The sequence below is a fragment of the Helianthus annuus genome, chromosome 1 (genome assembly GCF_002127325.2).
Source record: "Helianthus annuus cultivar XRQ/B chromosome 1, HanXRQr2.0-SUNRISE, whole genome shotgun sequence".
NCBI lineage: Eukaryota > Viridiplantae > Streptophyta > Magnoliopsida > Asterales > Asteraceae > Helianthus > Helianthus annuus.
Window position 1 is genome coordinate 108,980,790 of NC_035433.2, and position 19,269 is coordinate 109,000,058.

General features: G+C 34.8%; 1 protein-coding gene and 1 long non-coding RNA gene across 8 annotated transcripts; one reads left to right on the plus strand and one right to left on the minus strand.

Moving 5' to 3' along the window:
- Window positions 1-49: 49 nt before the first annotated feature.
- On the minus strand, window positions 50-5,705 carry LOC110939162. Of its 7 annotated transcripts, none has more exons than XR_004892828.1 (9): window positions 5,459-5,698; window positions 5,314-5,344; window positions 5,101-5,236; window positions 4,706-5,012; window positions 3,770-3,891; window positions 3,521-3,586; window positions 3,313-3,434; window positions 763-1,066; window positions 50-685 (listed from the first exon to the last, which is right to left on the minus strand). It is a non-coding gene; the product is annotated as an uncharacterized LOC110939162 (long non-coding RNA). The 7 variants fall into 7 exon arrangements; XR_004892830.1 differs by lacking the exons at window positions 50-685; window positions 763-1,066 and adding exons at window positions 1,447-1,950; window positions 2,954-3,158 and having other exon boundaries at window positions 5,459-5,702; XR_004892833.1 differs by lacking the exon at window positions 3,521-3,586 and having other exon boundaries at window positions 5,459-5,697.
- A 1,529-nt stretch (window positions 5,706-7,234) lies between these two features.
- On the plus strand, window positions 7,235-16,734 carry LOC110875874 (3-oxoacyl-[acyl-carrier-protein] synthase I, chloroplastic). Its single transcript, XM_022124071.2, has 7 exons — window positions 7,235-7,706; window positions 7,778-8,209; window positions 8,277-8,450; window positions 15,960-16,073; window positions 16,147-16,248; window positions 16,319-16,385; window positions 16,473-16,734. Exons 1-7 carry the CDS (start codon window positions 7,251-7,253, stop codon window positions 16,538-16,540), a joined length of 1,413 nt encoding a protein of 470 aa, XP_021979763.1. The 5' UTR covers window positions 7,235-7,250; the 3' UTR covers window positions 16,541-16,734.
- Window positions 16,735-19,269: the final 2,535 nt, after the last annotated feature.

Here is a 19,269-nt window from a genome sequence, read left to right on the forward strand (position 1 = left end):
ATAACATCCAAAATATAACATCCAAAACATAACATCCTAACATCCAAAACATAACATCCAAAACATAACATCCTAACATCCAAAACATAACATCCAAAACATAACATCTAACCCAAAAAAAAAAAAACAATCAAAGCACAATATTAGTTAAACAATCCATACTTCGCTCCCGCATTCTTAACCCATTTCTCACAATTATGCGGCTTAAGACGTACCCACAGTTTCCTAAGATCGGCACTCTCACCAAAAAGCAAAAGCGTTGTTTCGTATTTCGCATCCGACTCATCCCAACCCAATGTCTCCAACTTCTCCAAACATGCATCCATATCATCAGAAAGTGTGTGTTTCTCAATCATCATCTTTGCCAACTTGCTAATATCTTCACCAACTTCTATAAGCTGTGACTCTAATGTTGCCTTATGTTTTCGTTTCTCTCCTTTTTCTTTTTTTTTTGGGACCGAATACTTGACTCCTCACTAACACCTTTACCTGGGGAATCCACTTGAGTGCATTCGACATCCATACCATCCAAATTGTGCTCATTCACTTCCTCAGAAGGATGAGGAAGCGTAGAACTTGGCCCCCAACTATCAAACCCATTTGAAGTAGACCCCTCAAACAATTGACAACAAAGCTCGGGGAAAGCAAGTGGCGCACTTCTCAAAGCTTCTACATACTTGTTAGACTGTGTGAAGAAATATTTTAAAATACTATAAAATTAATGAAATATACCACTACTAATTATTAGTATAAAACAGATACCTTCATCTCAATTTGCCACTCTTCTTCTGACAAGTTAAAGCTGTTTGTAACTGGATCATAGACATTCCCGGTTTTGTTTTTAAGCTTTAACCAAGCTGCAAATTTTCCTTTTAGAAAATCATAGTGATTCTTCATTTGACGTTGTTCCACTATGAAATTATGTTGTGTTTTCAAATTTTCAGCTACAGTTTTCCATGACGCTTGTTTAAGACTACTTCCTTCACATCCATTAACGGTTATTTGATGAACACATGCTTCAAGAAAGGTTTTTTCAACACCTTCTTGCTTCCAATTAATCCTAATCCTTTTTGCCATTTCAACATACAACATAACCACAATCAAACATACAACACAAAGAAAACATGTATCTTTACAACATAACCATTTACAATCATACCATTCTACATATAACATCAATGAACATAACCATTCTACATATAACATCAATGAACATAACCATTCTACATATAACATCTATTAATTTTCAACATACAACATAACCATTCTACATATAACATCAATGAACATAATAATGAGTAAAATATCGAAAAAAATTCATAAAAAAAATTCAGAAAAATAATCAATGAATTAATAATGAACATAATCAATGAACTAATAAAAAAACTCAGAAAAATAAACAAATCCATAAAAAAAACCTAATCAAACTTAACTACATCATAATAATGAGTAAATTAAATGAAAAATAAACAAATCCATAAACAAATCCATAAAAAAAACCTAATCCATAAAGAAACGAGCCTGAGTGGGATGGAGGAGGAGGAGGCGGCGACCGGAGTGAGGAGGAGGAGGGATGGAGGCGGCGACCGGAGTGAGGAGGAGGAGGGATGGAGGCGGCGACCGAGAGTGAGGAGGAGGAGGGATGGAGGCGGCGAGCGTGAGGAGGAGGAGGGAGGCGGCGCGACCGTGAGGAGGAGGAGGGAGGCGACGAAGAATGAGGAGGAGGAGGGAACCCTAGCTGTTGTTGTTGCAGAGAAGAATGAGGAAAAGGGTCCCTTGGTCTTTTTTTTGTTTCTGCATCTTTTTGAAGCTGAATGGTACAGTGCTTAATGATACCATTAAGAGGTTGGTATTTTGCCAACCAAACAACCTACCTCTGTCCGAATAAGAGGCCAGCCTCTTAATGAATCATTAAGAGGGTTGCCAAACAGCCCCTAAATTAAGTTCCCTCTACAAAAAAAAAAACAACCAAATTATAAGTGTTATATACGTTTGTGTTTTTTTAGTAAGACTTTAACTTTCATATGTTATTGACACTTATTTTTAATAGTAAAAACTTTGGTTACATATATGAACTTAATAAACAAATAAATAGGCCTCATAAACTGAATTTGTATTACTATTTCCTCTAACTTTGATCATGGCATCAACTTTTTCACCAGTTCACATATCAGTTAATTGTCACTATCTTTTTAAACTTGTACAAACTAAAGCTATAAACTAACTAATGGGAATGAGCAAGAGACACCGTATAAGTTCATTAACTATAGAAAGAAACTCTCATTTAAGAGAATAATGAAATCATCAAAAGCCCCTGTACAAGGATGATGCCAAACTGTTTTCTTTAAGTCACTTAACTAATAAAACTACCCAAATATGTATTTAGTTTTGTTTATGCCAAATCCAGCAAAAAATAAAAAAGTAAAAATGTGATCCAATGCGTTGGCATCTTGCAAAGAAACCCTATGTTTCCCCAAACAAACATAATTCTAACATGGACATAAGCACATAATTTTGGCATCTTGAAATATATATATATATATATATATATATATATATATATATATATATATATATATATACATATAGAAAAAGTATATCGTACATTACGGCTTAACGTACTTCACGTACAACAATGTGCGTGATTTGTTATATAACATGCGTGATTAATGTTCTCAATATGCGTGATTATTGTGTTTTAACATGCGTGATTTTGGATTTTTTGAGTTATAACGTGCGTGATTTTAAAATGTACGTGCGTAATTACCTGTCGTACGTGATGTACATTAAGCCATAATGTACGTTAACCTTCCTCTACATATATATATATATATATATATATATATATATATATATATTTGTTATATTATAATGAATTTATATTTGAATTCTTGCACTTCTGGATGAATTCAACAAATGACACTATAGAAAATATAATGAAAAGTACACGTACACAGCTAGAATGCAAGGTGGACCCTCCATGACAATTGTTATTCCTACACCTAAGCTTCCATTAGACATGTACACATAAACCAGTAGATTTTTCTCATGTTTGAACCCATGATCATATGTTGAACCACAACTCATAACCAGTAATATCTTGACGGCTACAAGCTCGTTGTTTGGCATTACCCCTTTGTAAACAACTCCAATTCCCCCTTTACCAATAATGTTATCTTCTTTTAAATTATCAAGAACATTCTCAAGATGAAGTCTAATAAAAAATTTCATTAACTCATTTTCATTCACGCATAAACACAAATAACCTGGTGTGCATTCAAAAAGATTAAAAAAATTAAAAAGTTTTAATACCTGAAGGATTGTACCATTTTTACACGATTCCTAGTCGATTAAGACTCGAGGCGGGTTCATTCTCCGGATAAACTTCTGATACTCATCTTCCATGTGTCGAGAGTAACTCGTACCTATAGTTTCTAAACAAATAAAAAAACCATAAGAATCACAAACATTTCATAATTTAATCATGAAATAGAGGATTTTGAAGCAAAAAAAAACATACCAATTGCAGATATTGATGCATATGAGACACGTGACCTCTGTTTTCTTAATTTATTAAGGTTAAAATCTGGAAAAAACTTTTGAAAGCTATGAAAAAGGAATTCTTTGGATCAATAACAATCACATTACTACATCTATTTGATAAAGAAAACTCAAATTCAAGCATGCATTAACCCTACAATTCATAATATAGTCAAAATTAAATACTAAAATAAGAAAAATATCACAAAAGTTTGCTTTTAGTAATAACCTTATAAAACTTCAAGACGCCGCCAATGACAAATAGATACATCTTTACCAGCACCCGTCTGAACTGTTTCCGAATACCTTGGGTTTATTCATGTTGTTAACGGTTAGTTTTTCACTTTCTCCCTGACAATCACATGAAGTATTAGTTTGTTTACCGGATAATAATTCTACAAATACAATAACATTGGTAAATATTATGAATAAAAAAACAGTACATCACCTGAGTTTATGGATTATATCATATGTTTTGGTTGAAAGTTTGTTTAGATTTATTGTTTATATATATCATATCGTTTTGTTTGCATATTCTATATGCCATATATTAATATATACAAAGATGTAATGGATTGTTCCATTGTTAAAAAAATGAGTTATTTTTAGCTAGACGTAAATCATAGTTAATCGACCATAACCGACTCGCTATAACCTCTGAAACCGATTAATCAAAACCGTCATATTCGGTCGGTTGTGGTTATGGTTATCCATTAATCGAAATCGCGGTTATGGTTATGACTTTTGGTCAAAAGCGACTCAGACCGACCCATACATACCCCAACATAAAGGAATGATACCAGGATTCCTCTTCAATTTTTTAGGGAGTGTTTATAACTTGGTATAAAGTTACAGAACCTACATACTCAGTACATTTTTCTTCATCTTTTGCTTTTAGGTTTGTCAAAGTCGATTTATCCAATAAAAGATTTTTTAAACAACAAAATCAATTAGTGGTCACTTTGTATAAACTCTAAAGCACTTGATGAATTTCTCAAACATTGACTTAATTTGACCATCTTCTAAGCCAGAAATGAGATTCCTTAATTATGTTCAACCAAAGCGCTAAGCAAATTTTTAGCACTGTATCCTAATAAATTAAGAGACATAATAGTTTCCTAAATTTTGAAGTATAAAGATGAATAGGGAGAGAAAGCACATATACCCAGAAAGAACCATGCCACTCAAATCGGCCACCTCTGTTAATGCTGCCTTCGACTGCTTCACACTATCCACTGTCGCTTTTGACCCTTCTATAGAAAATATTCCTGTTTGGTTCCTAACGTCTGATGGGTTGACGTGATAAAAACATGTGAATGGAAATGATTGCACTCCCTCCTTTGCTCCAGGATCAACCAAAGCTCGTTAAGGCACCATCTGGATTTTGCATAGTTCTTCGACAATACAACTATGGATGCCCTAGATTTTATTATTATCGTCTCTATTTCCGAAGTCAACCTGAACAGTCAAACCTAAATGAACGATTTGTATTAGTTAAATCAAAACAACCTCCATTCTAGTTCCTATAACAAAAATTGCAAAAACAAAAAAAATACAAACCTGCTATTAGTTAAGTCATCCAGTTCTTCAGCTGCTAATATAATCTCCCCTTCAATAAATTTCACCTATTTTCCATTTCTGAAATCAACTCGTCGAAACCCTCGCCGTCATCACCGGAGGTGGCCGCTAGGGCATTCTATAGTCGAACCCATTAACATTAACAAAAGAATTAAGATAGAACATATTAATAACCAGAAAAACAAGAATGTTTACCTGATGCTTGAATCGTATGGATAGTAGATGACTGAAACCAGAAAAACACGAGGTGAGATCTAGGGTTTTCATGAAATGGTGAAAAAGAAACGCATATACACAATCAGAACCAAAACTCTGATTAATAATGGTAGCCGGAACGTACCTATGATTAATAATGATGAATCGATGAAGGAAGAACTGGATGAAGGAAAGGACTGTCGAAAAGAGAAAGTGTGAATGAGAAGAATGAAGCGGCTGAAGAATTTAGGTCACAAAGTTGCGGACCATTCATAAAAGGAAAACATTTTGAAGAGAAGATCAGTTGCTTGGAATGGAGATGGAGGCTCTCTAGGGTTTTGGAAAAGAAACACAGATATCGTACAAATGGAAGTCGGGTCAAAATTAAAGAAAATGGATCCCGCGTTAACCCATATACACAAATTTTTATGACCTGAATTTTGGAGCCAAAACCAATTTCTAGAGTGCCTATGGTGATGCCACATCATTTTCCAAGCCTTTATATCATGACACATCAGCCCTTATTTATTATGTTTATATATATATATATATATATAGACAAGTGTTTTCATATACATTGTTTAGTGCTTGGAATACTAATTTGTCATTTCCTGTATGTTTCCAATATGTTAATTTGCAAGTTTGAATTGTGTCATACATCCAATATTCAATTTTGTTAGTATTGAGTCACATGTAGGTGACTCAAGGGTTTTTTTACTCTTATGCAGTATATAATATACACTTTTAACCCATAGGTTTTAAGGTTTCAGTTTTACCATTACATTGTCGTTTTCCTTATATGGACGTTAAGTTTTTTTTTTTTTTTTTTTTTGACAATAAACAACTTTATGCTTTATGTGGTTGTAAATTGTGCTTTGTTGGTCATTCTCTTTGTGTAATTTTCCTTTTTTTTTTCTTAGAAAAAGTCGTAAGGCGCGTGTGTGGTTCAAGGTATTTTTTTTTTTTTTTTTTTTGCGATTTAACGGCTTCAACGCGTGAGTCGTAGGTCGACTTGGTTATTCTTTTTTATGTTTTACATTTCGGTCTAAGTGTGTGTACGTGGTTCCACGATTTTACATCCACTTTAGTTAATAGTAATTGAGTCTATTATTCGTAAATAGCAGAGTCTTGTGGGTTAGATACTCGAACTTACTTAAGCTTTACTACATTGACTGTTACACTTGCCGGTTGTGTGGTCTATGTTTTTTAGAGATTCTTAGTTATAAATTTAAAACTTAAAGTGTCTTAGTATAGGGTTAAAATTAGTTAGTTTTAATTGACCACTATGAGCACATCAGTTGGTCATTCTTTTTGTGTATTTTCCTTTTTTTTCTTAGACTCGGTATAAGTTGCAAGGCGTGTGTGTGGTTTTACGTATTGCCGGTTGTGTGGTCTATGTTTTGCAATTTAACGGCTCTGACGTACGAGTCGTAGGTCGACTTAGTTATTATTTTTTATGTTTTACATTTTGAACTAAGTGCATGTACGTGGTTTAGTGTTTTTACGTCCACTTTTTATACGGTTTAACAGTCCCGCCACAAAGTGCGGATCCTAAATACTAGTTTATTATAACTCTGATATAACGTCTTCAAAAATCTTACGAGGTATATGTTTATCTTTTAACATAAAACTATTTTAAAATTTTATAGAAACATACCACTACAATGAAAATAATATTGTTTCCGAATCACAGTAAAACTTGTTATTTAAGATGACAGAAAAATGTTTTCTTTTGAAGGAGCAAACATGCATAATTGTATATATGCTGTTAGGCTGGCAGCCTAACTTTTAAATTCTAGCAGCGGCTAAATTATTAATTAATTAAATGAACATAAATTTGCTATGAAATAAGACCAGAAAATTAGGCACTTAACATGAACATTCATATCTATAAATTAGTTCCATATAAAAGCAACAATCCTTGGGTATACACATACATGCTTCTGTCTCTCATGACACTAATGGGAACTCAAGCTCATCTCCTTCACACAAATTTACTGGGCTCACCACTCCACCACCATACGCCACCGCACACCGCCACCATACGCCACCGCACGTTACTTCCCCGCATTTCTGCAACTGCACCTAAAAGAGAGAAAGATGCAAAAAAACGGGTTGTTATCACGGGTATGGGAGTGGTGTCTGTGTTTGGAAACGACGTTGATACCTTCTACCAAAGACTTTTGGCAGGAGAGAGTGGCATTACATCAATAGATCGCTTCGATGTTTCAGAGTTCCCAACGCGATTCGGTGCTCAGATTCGTGGGTTCGACTCAAATGGTTATATTAGTGGCAAACATGACCGAAGATTGGATGATTGTCAACGGTATTGCATTGTTGCAGGAAAAAAAGCACTTGAAGATGCTGCTCTTGGTGGTGATGAACTCTCCAAGGTGTGCCACTTACTCCTAGTTTCATCATGTGTCCAGAAACATGTCTAAGATATCTTTATGATTTTGTGCAGATCGATAAAGAGCGCGCGGGTGTGCTTGTTGGAACAGCAATGGGAGGGTTGACAGCATTTTCTGATGGTCTGGTGACTCTAATGGAAAGAGGTTTCAAGAAAGTGACACCCTTTCTCTCACAATATATTCTACCAAGTATGGGCCCTGCCTTTCTTGCTATAGATCTTGGGTTTACCGGACCAACCTACTCCATTTCGACTGCTTGTGCGACATCAAATTATTGCTTCTGTGCTGCGGCAAATCATATCCGTGAAGGGGTGGCTGATTTGATGATTGCTGGAGGCGTAGAAGCTTCTTTACAGCCGATATCATTTGCTGGTTTTGGTGCATGTAACGCGTTGTCTAGAAGAAACAATGATCCTCGGACCGCTTCCAGACCCTGGGACCATGATAGAGATGGCTTCGTCTTGGGCGAAGGGGCTGGCGTTTTGGTAAAACGCATAATTTGCCGTTTTCTTGCATCTTGTATTCTGATATTTATTTCTGGTTTGTTTGCAGGTGATGGAGAGTTTGGAACATGCAATGAAAAGGGATGCACCAATACTTGCTGAATACTTGGGAGGTGCAATAAATTGTGATGCATATCATACAACTAATCCACGACCCGATGGTTTAGAGGTTACGTCTTGTATTCAAAGCGGCCTAATGAATGCTGGTGTATCAGTAGAGGAGGTACGTCACTTCTCTCAGCGAAAAAGATTTCTCTTTTTCACTCATACAGACATTACAGGTTGAGGGTGTTTTCCGAGTCTCAGGTCTTGAGACACCTTTTAACATGTTTATAAATAGAGAAAATAAAAAAAAAAAGACATGGTCATAGACAAATTTAACAAAAAAACATTAACTTTCAACTGACCAGTGTTAAAATAGAAACGTCCAAAAGGGCTACTCCGGAGATGACAAAGAGGATCTACCGAAATTTAACAAAATTCATGGTGATGCACAAAGGAGTCTGCATAATAGCCATTCAAATTAAAACATGTTTAAAACATGGCTAAAAACCAGCTGCTAGGATTTAGTTCCTGCTTTCTATCCTCATGCTGAATTTAGACTATAAGGTATGGTGATGGTCCATCCTTGGAGGATGATCCGCCACGTAGGCGACACGTCATAGTCCTCCCAAGGATGGATCATCCTCCAAAACTAGAGGGCATGAAATGGGAGGATGGTCCTAGTCATAGTTCTCCACCACTTTTATGTTTTTTTATTATTTTTAATCTTCAACTTTTATTTAACATTTACCAAATAAAGTAACAAAATATTTTCATTAATATTAAAAAACATTACATAAACTTAAAGAAATAAATTTAAAAAAACATAAACTTAAAAAAAATAAAGTAAAAAAAAATAAACTTAAAAATATCCTAACATATTAAAATAAGCTACTAGTCTTCGTCTTCCATGTCGTGGCCGGGTTCGTTTTGAGCGTTGTTCCAAATGTACTCCACCAAGTCCGCTTGTAGGTTATGATGTGTGTACTCGTTACGTAGAGCGAAGGCGTTCAAATCTTGTTGTTCCCCACTAACTGGAACAGAATTTCCAGTAGACGCGTTTTCGTCGTACTCGCATATCGCTCTCCCTTCGTCTTCAATGATCATGTTATGAAGGATGATACAAGCGTACATAATGTGTCGTAACCTCTTTGGTGTTTGCGAACGTGCTGGATGTGAAATGATGTGCCATTTTTTTTGTAGAACACCAAAAGCCCGTTCAATATCTTTTCTCGCACCCTCTTGAAACTTCGCAAACTTTTTTCTTTTGTCGTCTGTCGGGTGTGGGATAGTTTTAACGATTGTCGAGTACGTTGGGTATATCCCATCGGCTAGGTAGTAACCTCGCCTGTATTCCACCCCTGAAACCGTAAAGCTTGTGTATGGACCTGTACCCGCCACTACATCCTCAAATATCTGTGACTGGTATATGATGTTAAGGTCATTGAGCGAACCAGGTAGACCAAAAAAACCATGCCATATCCAGAGATCCTGTGACGCAACAGCCTCTAGAATAATAGTCGGATGTCCATGATCTCCCCTAGTATACTGACCTTGCCATGCAACTGGGCAGTTCTGCCACTGCCAGTGCATGCAATCAATGCTCCCGAGCATACCTTCTTGGTCTCGGTTATATTTTGCTCGTCTAGTTATCCGTTGGGACAACCCTTCATCAGCCGCCATGAACACCTGAGCCGCGTTCATAATCATGTTGTGCATAATACCATCCTCTTCCGAAGATGATGAATACCACGCAGACGAAGACGATGAAGACATAGAAGAAATTGAAGAAATGGAAGAAATGGGTGAAGCCATGATAATTTTTTAGCGAGAGATGGGGTGGTAGCGGGTAAAAAAAGGTACAAAATATGATGACTTTTTATAAAAAGGGAAGAGTGGTAATAAAATGTGAGAGAGAATGGGTTGGTAGAGGGTGAAAAGTTATGAAAAAAATGGTTAAAGAGGAGAGTATTTATAAAAATGGAAGTGAATTGGGGTGTTTTTTGAATTATGACTGTCTAGGTAATTAATAAAAATTCTGAAATTAATTTTTTTTTTCAAACGGTCAAATGCAGCCATGGTCCTCACAAATTTTTGTCCTTTTGTGCGCGTCTTGAACGTCGGCTTACAGCCGTTGACGACGGGACCGGGGGGAGGGGGGGGGGGCGGCACGGTGTGCATACCGTCGCCGATGCAGGACGGTGTGGGGACGAACCCCATACCGAGTAGCCTTAGTCTCGGCTTTTCATCCGTCAGCTGAATATAGCCCGGTTGTCACTCGTCAGCTGAATATAGCTCGGTTGTCGCTTGTTAGCTGAATTTAGCCCACACTTTGCACATGCATTATTATGATTAGTATTTCTTGACGCCGTTATACTTTTCAAGTTCTATTGTGCCAGCTAAATTCTAGCCGGAGCAAACTGTTCTTTTGGTCCTTAGGTTTCGTCATATTTGTTGTGTTGATCATTTTAATTTTTTTTGTTTTGTTAAAAAGACAATGTACTTTCAAGAACTTGTCATTTCCATCAATTCACTTAAACATAAGTTTACCCTTCTAGCCGTGTTAGTGAGCGTATCCTATTTGTTATCTCCTGATTGGCTGTGGTTTAGACATGTCTACTTTTGTAGATGCTCAATGTCAATGCTTATTTTGTTATTTTGTCAATCTAACATGTATATTTTCGTGATTTTTTGTTATAGATATGTTGCAACTTAGATTCCAAAATGCTAAACAAAATTTAGTCGAACACAAATCCAGAAAATATAGCAACACCTTACATTTAGGGCTGTAAATGAACCGAACGTTCAGCGAACGGTTTCGTAAACGATTCGGCGGGAAGTTTGTTTACGTTCGTTCATTTAGTTAATGAACGAACATGAACAAGAAATTCCGTTCGATTAGTTAAATGAACGAACACGAACAACTGTCTCGTTCGTTCAATTGCGTTCATGAACGTTCGGTAACGTGTTCGTGAACATCCGTTCATGTTCATTTGTTTATGTTGTTCATTAAATATTTTTTAGCATTTATTTATTTTATCTAAACCTTTTATATTTCTTAATTCTTACCCAAACAAATAAAATAGGAAACCCTACCTGCATCTTTCTTTCTTATTATTCACATCGAAAAATACAATTGAACTTCGTCGATTTTATCTGTGTTCGTGAACCGTTCATGAACACGTTCATTTCCTTAACGAACGAACACGAACAAAAAATCTCGTTCGGTAAGTGTTCATGAACTGTTCGTGAACACATAATATTCTTAACGAACGAACACGAACGAGGCGTTGTTCGTGTTCGTTCGGTTCGTTTACAGCCCTGCTTACATTTATGAGGACCTTCTCATTAGACTATCCACTATCACAACCCAACCCAACCCAATCTTATATTAAAATACTAATTTCTCTCTCTTCCACCTACATAACCCAACCCAATCCAATTTTTCACTCACTATCACAACCCAACCTAAACTAATATTTTATTATATAAACAAATAGAAGTTAAATAATAAAAAAAGGAAAAAGAATTAAATATTATAAAGAAATAGAATTAAATAATAGAAAAATGAATAAAGAATTAATATTATGTTGGTTGTTGGTTGCAACCAATGGTTGCCATACCAACCTGGTTGTCCATAAATTTCAATTATTTAATTAAAATAATTTCCTACAATTTTGTCTTATTTGCCATGTGCCAACCGTTTGTGCAATTTAGTCACCATAGTGGATAGTCTTATTCTAGGGGTGTAAATCGGGTCAGTGGGTTGGCAGGTTGACTTTTTCAACCCTAACACGACCCATGTACGTATTCGTGCCGTGTCATATTCACATAAAATCGTGTGGTGTTCGGCTAGACCAGCTTTATGCTCATTTGTAAATATGAGTAATATCTAGTCTTTAGTAACAATTTAAACAAAATTAGGCATTAAATGTCATATGCAGCTAAAAAAACTAAAAAATGAAACTAAAATAGAGAATTTGGAGACACCGAGATTAGAACCCACATCTTCTTGTTTAAGGAAGACACTAACCACCTTCATAAGAGATTGTTTGTGTCATAAGAGATTAGAACCCACATCTTCTAGCTTATACAACGCAAATTCTATATAAAACTAAAAAGATTTGAGCTCCGAAGGGTTTGGGCCCCGTGTGGTAGGCCTCCCCGCACCCCATCCAAGCCGGCCTCACCTGATCGTCTAGATTTCCCCTACTAATCTAGCAAAAGTGTTTTCTTTTTGTGAATTCGTTAACACTTTATCTCCAAGACTAGAGCATTGGATTAGAGTATGAGCTTTTTAATAACACTTTCTAAACAAATTATTTTCCAACTCAGCATGATGATGAGAAATTCCCTATGTGAGCACGAAAATTCCAAGGAAAAAGGAAGAGTTCAGACTCATAAGAGTTAAAAAGAAAGTAGTTAGTGATTAGTTTATTAATTGTTTAAATTGTTATCCGTAGGAGTTTATTTATTTATTCAAATTTGTTCATTACATTCGGCCACTTTTTGCCACTTTCATCTAATACAAGAATTTTTGTAGCAGGCCTTAATGTTTAATTTTTTTTCACATTTTCATCCAAATTACTAACTTAGTTAAAATGTATTGTTAACTCATAGAGGATTTTGACAACTCCCAAACTTCAGGGACGATTTTGACAATTTACCCATTTATTCTTTTGTTTTTGTTTTATTTTTTATTTTTTATTTTTTATTTTTTATCTTAAAATAAAAATAATTATAGTTAGAATATATATACATATACACACTTATTTTTTTAATTTCTTTTTTATCTTTGAATAAAAAATAATAATATATTAATTATAATATATATATACAAAGACATACGTATTTATAATTATACACACACAACATACACGCTCTCTCTATCCCTCCCTTATCCACCACTTCCATCATCACCACCACCGCCGTCGCCGCCACCGCTACCACTGCCACAACCACCCCATCTATCTCGGCACTCGTGCCTCATCTCCCCTCTTCGGCCCATCATACCAAACATTAGTACCATTCATTTTCCTATCGTACCAAAAATCATTAATTTATTATATACATAAATGTGTATATATACTATAATTATAATTTATATTTATTTTTTATTTAAAGATAATAAAGAAAAATAAAAAAAGAAAATAAAAGAATAAATGGGTAAACACTACTAGAAATTTGATCTTTTGGTGACAACCATATTTGTAGGAAATTTGTGGGCAAATGGTTGTTGCGACAATTTTGCTATAAATTTTTCGGTGTGAAATACTTGTCGGAATCAGTTTAGTGACAACATTCCCACAAAATGTTCGATAAAATTCTAACAAAAAAACAAATGTTGTAAATTTTGCGACAATTTGACCACAAAGTCTGTTTTTTTCAATTTTGTTATAAATAAGCTACAAATTTCCCACAACACTATGTTTTTAATATTATATTATATTTATTATTAATGATAATAATAATATTATTAATAATAAATATATTAGAAATTTATTATTTATTTTTTTTGTTTTTCGACAATTTTCCTACAAAAATAAGTATTTTATACGGCAAATAAAATAACTTTTTTTGTGAGAAACTATAGAAAATGAGGTCAATTTGCTACAAATTTCCAACAAATTTAACATTTTTTTCTTTAAATTATTTATTTTACTAAGTTAAGAAACAACAAATAAAAAAAAATAACCCTTTTTTGTTGGAAAACTGTAGCAAATGGGTCAATTTGCTACAAATTTTCAACAAATTTAACATTTTACTTTTTTAAATTATTTATTTAACTACGTTAAGAAATAACAAATAAAATAGCCTTTTTTGTCAAAAAAAACTGTAGCAAACAAGGTCAAATTGTTGCAAACTTCTGACAAATTTAACACTATATTTTTATAATTATTAATTTTGCTGAAATTCAAACTTGAAAATTCAATAAATTACAATTGTCGCAAATTTGTAGCTAGTTGCTACAAATTTCTGACAATTTATATTTTAAATTAATTATTTTGTAGGAATTTTGTCACAAAGGTAATAAATTTTGCTACAAATGCTTTGTTGTGTGGCAATTTTGTCAGAAAATTGTGGAAAAGTTTTGGGTTGTTTCTATTTTTTTTTTCCGGAATACGGTAGGAAACTCGTAGCAAAAATTGAGTTGTGGGAAAATTTTTATAGGAAAAATGATGTTTTCTAGTAGTGAAATTGCCAAAATTGTCCGTGAGTGTTAACAATACATTTTAACTAAGTTAGTGATTTAGAAGAAAATGACAACAAAAATTAAACATTGGAGGCCCAGTTACAAAAAAATTCTTATTTTGGATTGAACAAGTTTGTTCAATCTTATGTTTTTGTATTTAACCATAGGCCTGATTTTCCAATAATTGATATCCGAACTTGGAAACCGATAAAGAAAAAGATGGGTCTAAGGAAAAAACAAAGAAAAATTACAGTTGGGGTAAATAGTAGGTGGCATGATTTTTTTTTTTTCATTCAGGAGTTGCTCAGTTGCTGAAACAGAAAAGCAGAGGGGCTTGTTTTATGGTTGGAGGTCGGTAACAGTAGGTTAAAAGTTTAAACAACTCCAAAAGTAATCAAAGTAGCAGTGGTTTAGTCAAAGGATTGAAGTTGTCAACACCAATGAAGTATGACAATTGAGTTCAGTTCAGAATTTAGGGAGAGTTAACCATTAGACCATGTGTTACCATGGCGTTAAAGGGCGTTGAAGATGGCCATGTCAGCAAAACAAATAAACAATGTCGAACACGCCGTCACACCCAGGCGTGTGTGACGGCGCTGGGCACTAGTCGGAGGGACGGCCATGGCGTGAGGGGGAAAAGAGTTTGTGGGTGCTTTGGGTGACATGCATATAGACCACATACCTGTGATTTTTGTGTTTCGTTGCCAAAAAAAAGAAAGACCGGATTTACGTTGAAATCGTCAGATCCAGGTTGAGCTCGTCGTTTAGGGCTACTTTGGGTCGTCGAAGGTCACCGTCGTAAAGTTGAAACCTAGCCGGAGCCGCCGACGCTGATGCAAACGATGGCTTCATCACCGTCATCGTGTGCCTTATTGTTGGTGATTAGCTTATTAATTTTTTTTGAGCATTTATGTGTGACAAAAAGTGTCTACTTTTTCTCAACCAAACCCCCTACCAAGCTCCATAACAAATAGCCTTATAGTTGGTGAATAGCTTAATAATTGTTTAAATTAGTAAGGTTAGCGGTAGAAGTTTATTTATTTCTTTATTGTAGTTTGAGTGGAGTTGGGTTGGGATTAGTGATGAGTTAGCATAAATAGCGGGTTTAGGGTTTAGGGTCGATGTAATATGTAGTTTTTGTTTAGCGGTTATCAATAATAAAGGAGTCGAACAAGTTCATAAAATCTTGTGTTTTGTATTCGATCAAACGCATGATTTTCCAGGACCCACACTTTTTTAACTTTCATAAACCAAAATTATCAAAGCCTGCAAGTTTCTCTCCATCTTATCCCACAACTACACTTTATTCCACTTTCACCACATCAATTTATTATAACATTTAACCTAATTTTTATTGAGATACGTATGACATTGAATGAGAATCAAATTAGTATGCAAGCATAAAGATCAATTTAAGATATATAAAGAATTAATCATAGAAAATATCTTAGATTTTTATTGATCTCGCAAGAATTTTCACGATTATCTTGTTAACAGGTAAATTACATCAATGCACATGCAACATCTACAAGGGCTGGCGACCTTGCGGAAATAAAAGCACTAAAAAATGTATTCAAGAATAGATCCGTAATCAAAATGAATGCCACCAAGGTGAAGAAAACCATAATTTTTTTCTCCAAACGATGAACTCCATATTAACAGTATTTGCGTTGTAATGTTTCAGTCTATGATCGGACACTCACTTGCAGCTTCTGGGGGTATGGAAGCCATTGCTACAATTAAAGCGATTCAGACAGGATGGTTGCACCCAACCATTAATCAGTTTGTAAGTAATATCTTGGTTCTTGTTATTTCTCTTCCTTCCTCTAATTTTCATGTTCTCATGGAAACTGTAGAATCTTGATCCTGAAATTGATTTCGACACTGTTGCAAATCATAAGCAACATCATGAAATCAATGTTGGTGAGTTTGCTTTCATTTGGATCTCCATCATTCAATTGCATAAATTGTTAAGCTCACCTGTTGAATTTTAACTATTCTGGTATGCAGCGATTTCAAATTCATTTGGTTTTGGTGGACACAACTCTGTTGTAGCATTCTCCGCCTTCAAACCATGATGGTGTCACAAAGAATATTGTACTGATAGCGGCTATTTAATTATCTTTCTTTTGTGTGAACATATAATATGGTTTATTTAGAAACATGTTACAATGGGATGTAAAATGCAAATTACATGAACGTAAGAGAATGTAGCATGGTTCAAACAAGGCATGATGAACTATTTACGACTCTGAACCAGTTTCCAGTGTTTAATCATTAATGATAACAAACATTAATACAGATAGGTGTTTGCTAACAGAAAATAACCTCACTCATCGTATTCGGTCAAACATAATACAATGGAATGGAATGTAGAAGCACAACATTTCTGGAACATACTTCAATCCAAACCTATCCAACATAGGGATCTGTAGGCAACTTGAAGATGTCCCCAAAGTTTTAAAAAGATGAACAAGTATGTAAGTTTTTAATCAAAACAAAAAATAAACCTAACTTTTAACCTCAAAATGGTGATGTACCAACTTGGTTTACCATGGTAAACTTGTGGTAACACCCTTAGAAGTTATCCAGGTAGGTTGAAAGCATGAAACAAAAACAAACACAAAAGACGAAGAAGAAGGTCCAAAACTCATTGTTTTGGACTTGTGTATAATTTATCAACACTTGAAGGTTTTGATGATTTGGGAGAATTAGAGAGTGATTTGAGAGCAGGGGCGGATCCAGCATGGTACAAGGGGAAACCCCCGCTACGGCTTAGCGCTCCGGCGGTAGTGTAAATTTTGGAAAAATTTGACGTTTTTTCGATTTCGTTACCGCTTTTTTATAAAACGTTACGGCTTAGCGGATTTTCTAGATCCGCCACTGTTTGAGAGAGTGTAAAGTGTTTAGGAGGTGTATTTATAAATGGGTATTTGGGTTTGGGTAATTAAGAAGGTGGTTGGGAATTAGGAGGAGGGAAGGTGGGTTTAAACCCAATTTTCATGAATTAATATATCTGGCTGAAAAACGTGCTCTGTCGCGCCACGCGACAATGCAATTGTGCTTCTTCGCGTGGCACAAAGAAGACAAGTTTTCCAAAGTTTTGCAAAAAGTTTTACCCACCGCAATTGATTTTATTGGTTTTTCAAGCTAGAACCCCATAATTAAGCATGTTTTTAGGTTTTTAAGGTGTATTAAAGTATGTGTAAGTATAAAACACGTATGATCACACTCTGAAGCGTATATACACTTAAATTATGGTTCCGTTTTGTATACAAAGAGCGTATTTGTGATTGGTTACATATTGTGCAAGTATGATCAAATAAGATTAATATAAAATACGTTTTCCATTGATCAGAGTCTCGGATAACAAGGATTGAAATAGAATATGAATACAATCTTTCTAAAAATAGAAAGTTTGAATATACGAATCGTTACACCACCCAGTCGTCCGCATCGTGCCTTTCGGTCTGTATCCTCCTAAGCTTCCCCCAACGGTGGGTGGCCTCCGAGTCAGCGGGAAAATCCAAGTACAGATCACCCAAAAGTGGATCCACCGACGGAGGTGGTTGCTGCTGATCTATCAGGTCCTCCATCTCCTCATCGATCATTATCCTGAAAAGCGAAATGCGGTATACCGTATGCAATAACAACAAGAACAACAACAATAACAATAATAATAATAATACAAATAATAATAAGAGGGTGTTTGGGATTGCGTTTTCAACCTGATTATTTGATTATTGTGTTTTGAAATCGCAAAAAATCTATTTTGAGTGTTTGGTAAAAAATTAATAAAAATTGATTTTTTACGTTTTGTAGAGTTCAAAACGTGATAATCCATAAGTAGGTCACCCCTTGCTGCAGGAAAACGTGATAATCCAAAAACTGATTTTTTACGTTTTCACTTATTTATTTTTTTGAAATATATATACTTGCCAAACACTCAAATAGTTGATTATCTGATTATTGTGATATCAAACAACATAATCAAATCCAAACAATGTTGATTATCTGATTACTGTGATATCAAACAACATAATCAAATCCAAACACTATCTTTCTGCAGCACGTTTTGTTACAGCTAATTATCTGATTCTGATTATTCAAAACGCATAATCTATTTTCAAAACTCAACCCCAAACACCATACGGTATACGTGTCCCAATACTAAATATAATATAATAATATTAATACTAATATCAATAATAATAATCTATTATCTATATTAAAACAAAACAAACTTATGCCACTTGGCATGTAATTAGGCTACCAGATGCCACGTGGCATCTAATTGTTTCTCGAATTCTTTCTTTGAGCGGCAAATGAATAGACGCTACCTTCACAAAGCTTCTCAAACAATCCGCCCTCAATCTTGCCAAAATTATAAAATCGTTTCCTTTTTCAAATGAATTTCATTGAGAAACCCTAATTTCAGTTTCATCTCTAACTCTTGATTATGTTCCGTCTCTCACACGCTTTGGAATTGTTAGGGTTTCTGCGTTATCAATGAATCGCTTTCTGCCTCTCATTCATTCCTCTATGAATCCGACTCTGATCTTCGTGATAAAGGTTAGATTTTGTCAATGGATCAACTATCGTTCTTGATATTTTAGATTTTATAACTAATAATTTCTTTTGTTTTGTATATCTCATCTTAAATCAGTTGTATCCTGGTTCTCCGATTGTTGTGATCCAGTCAGTCCGATAACAAGGATGTTAGATTCAATTTTTCACCACCGCTAACCTGATTTGGTCTTTTTTTGTAGTATAGTTTATCTACTCAAATCTAAATGTGTTAACAGGT

What these genes read in the sequence shown, in the direction of transcription:
- LOC110875874 (XM_022124071.2), top strand. Translation starts at nt 7,251, where the DNA reads ATGCTTCTGTCTCTCATGACACTAATGGGAACTCAAGCTCATCTCCTT. An exon ending in CTGGTGTATCAGTAGAGGAG is followed by an intron (nt 8,451 to 15,959) that starts GTACGTCACTTC and finishes TCTTGTTAACAG; the next exon opens with GTAAATTACATCAATGCACA. An exon ending in TCAAAATGAATGCCACCAAG is followed by an intron (nt 16,074 to 16,146) that starts GTGAAGAAAACC and finishes GTAATGTTTCAG; the next exon opens with TCTATGATCGGACACTCACT.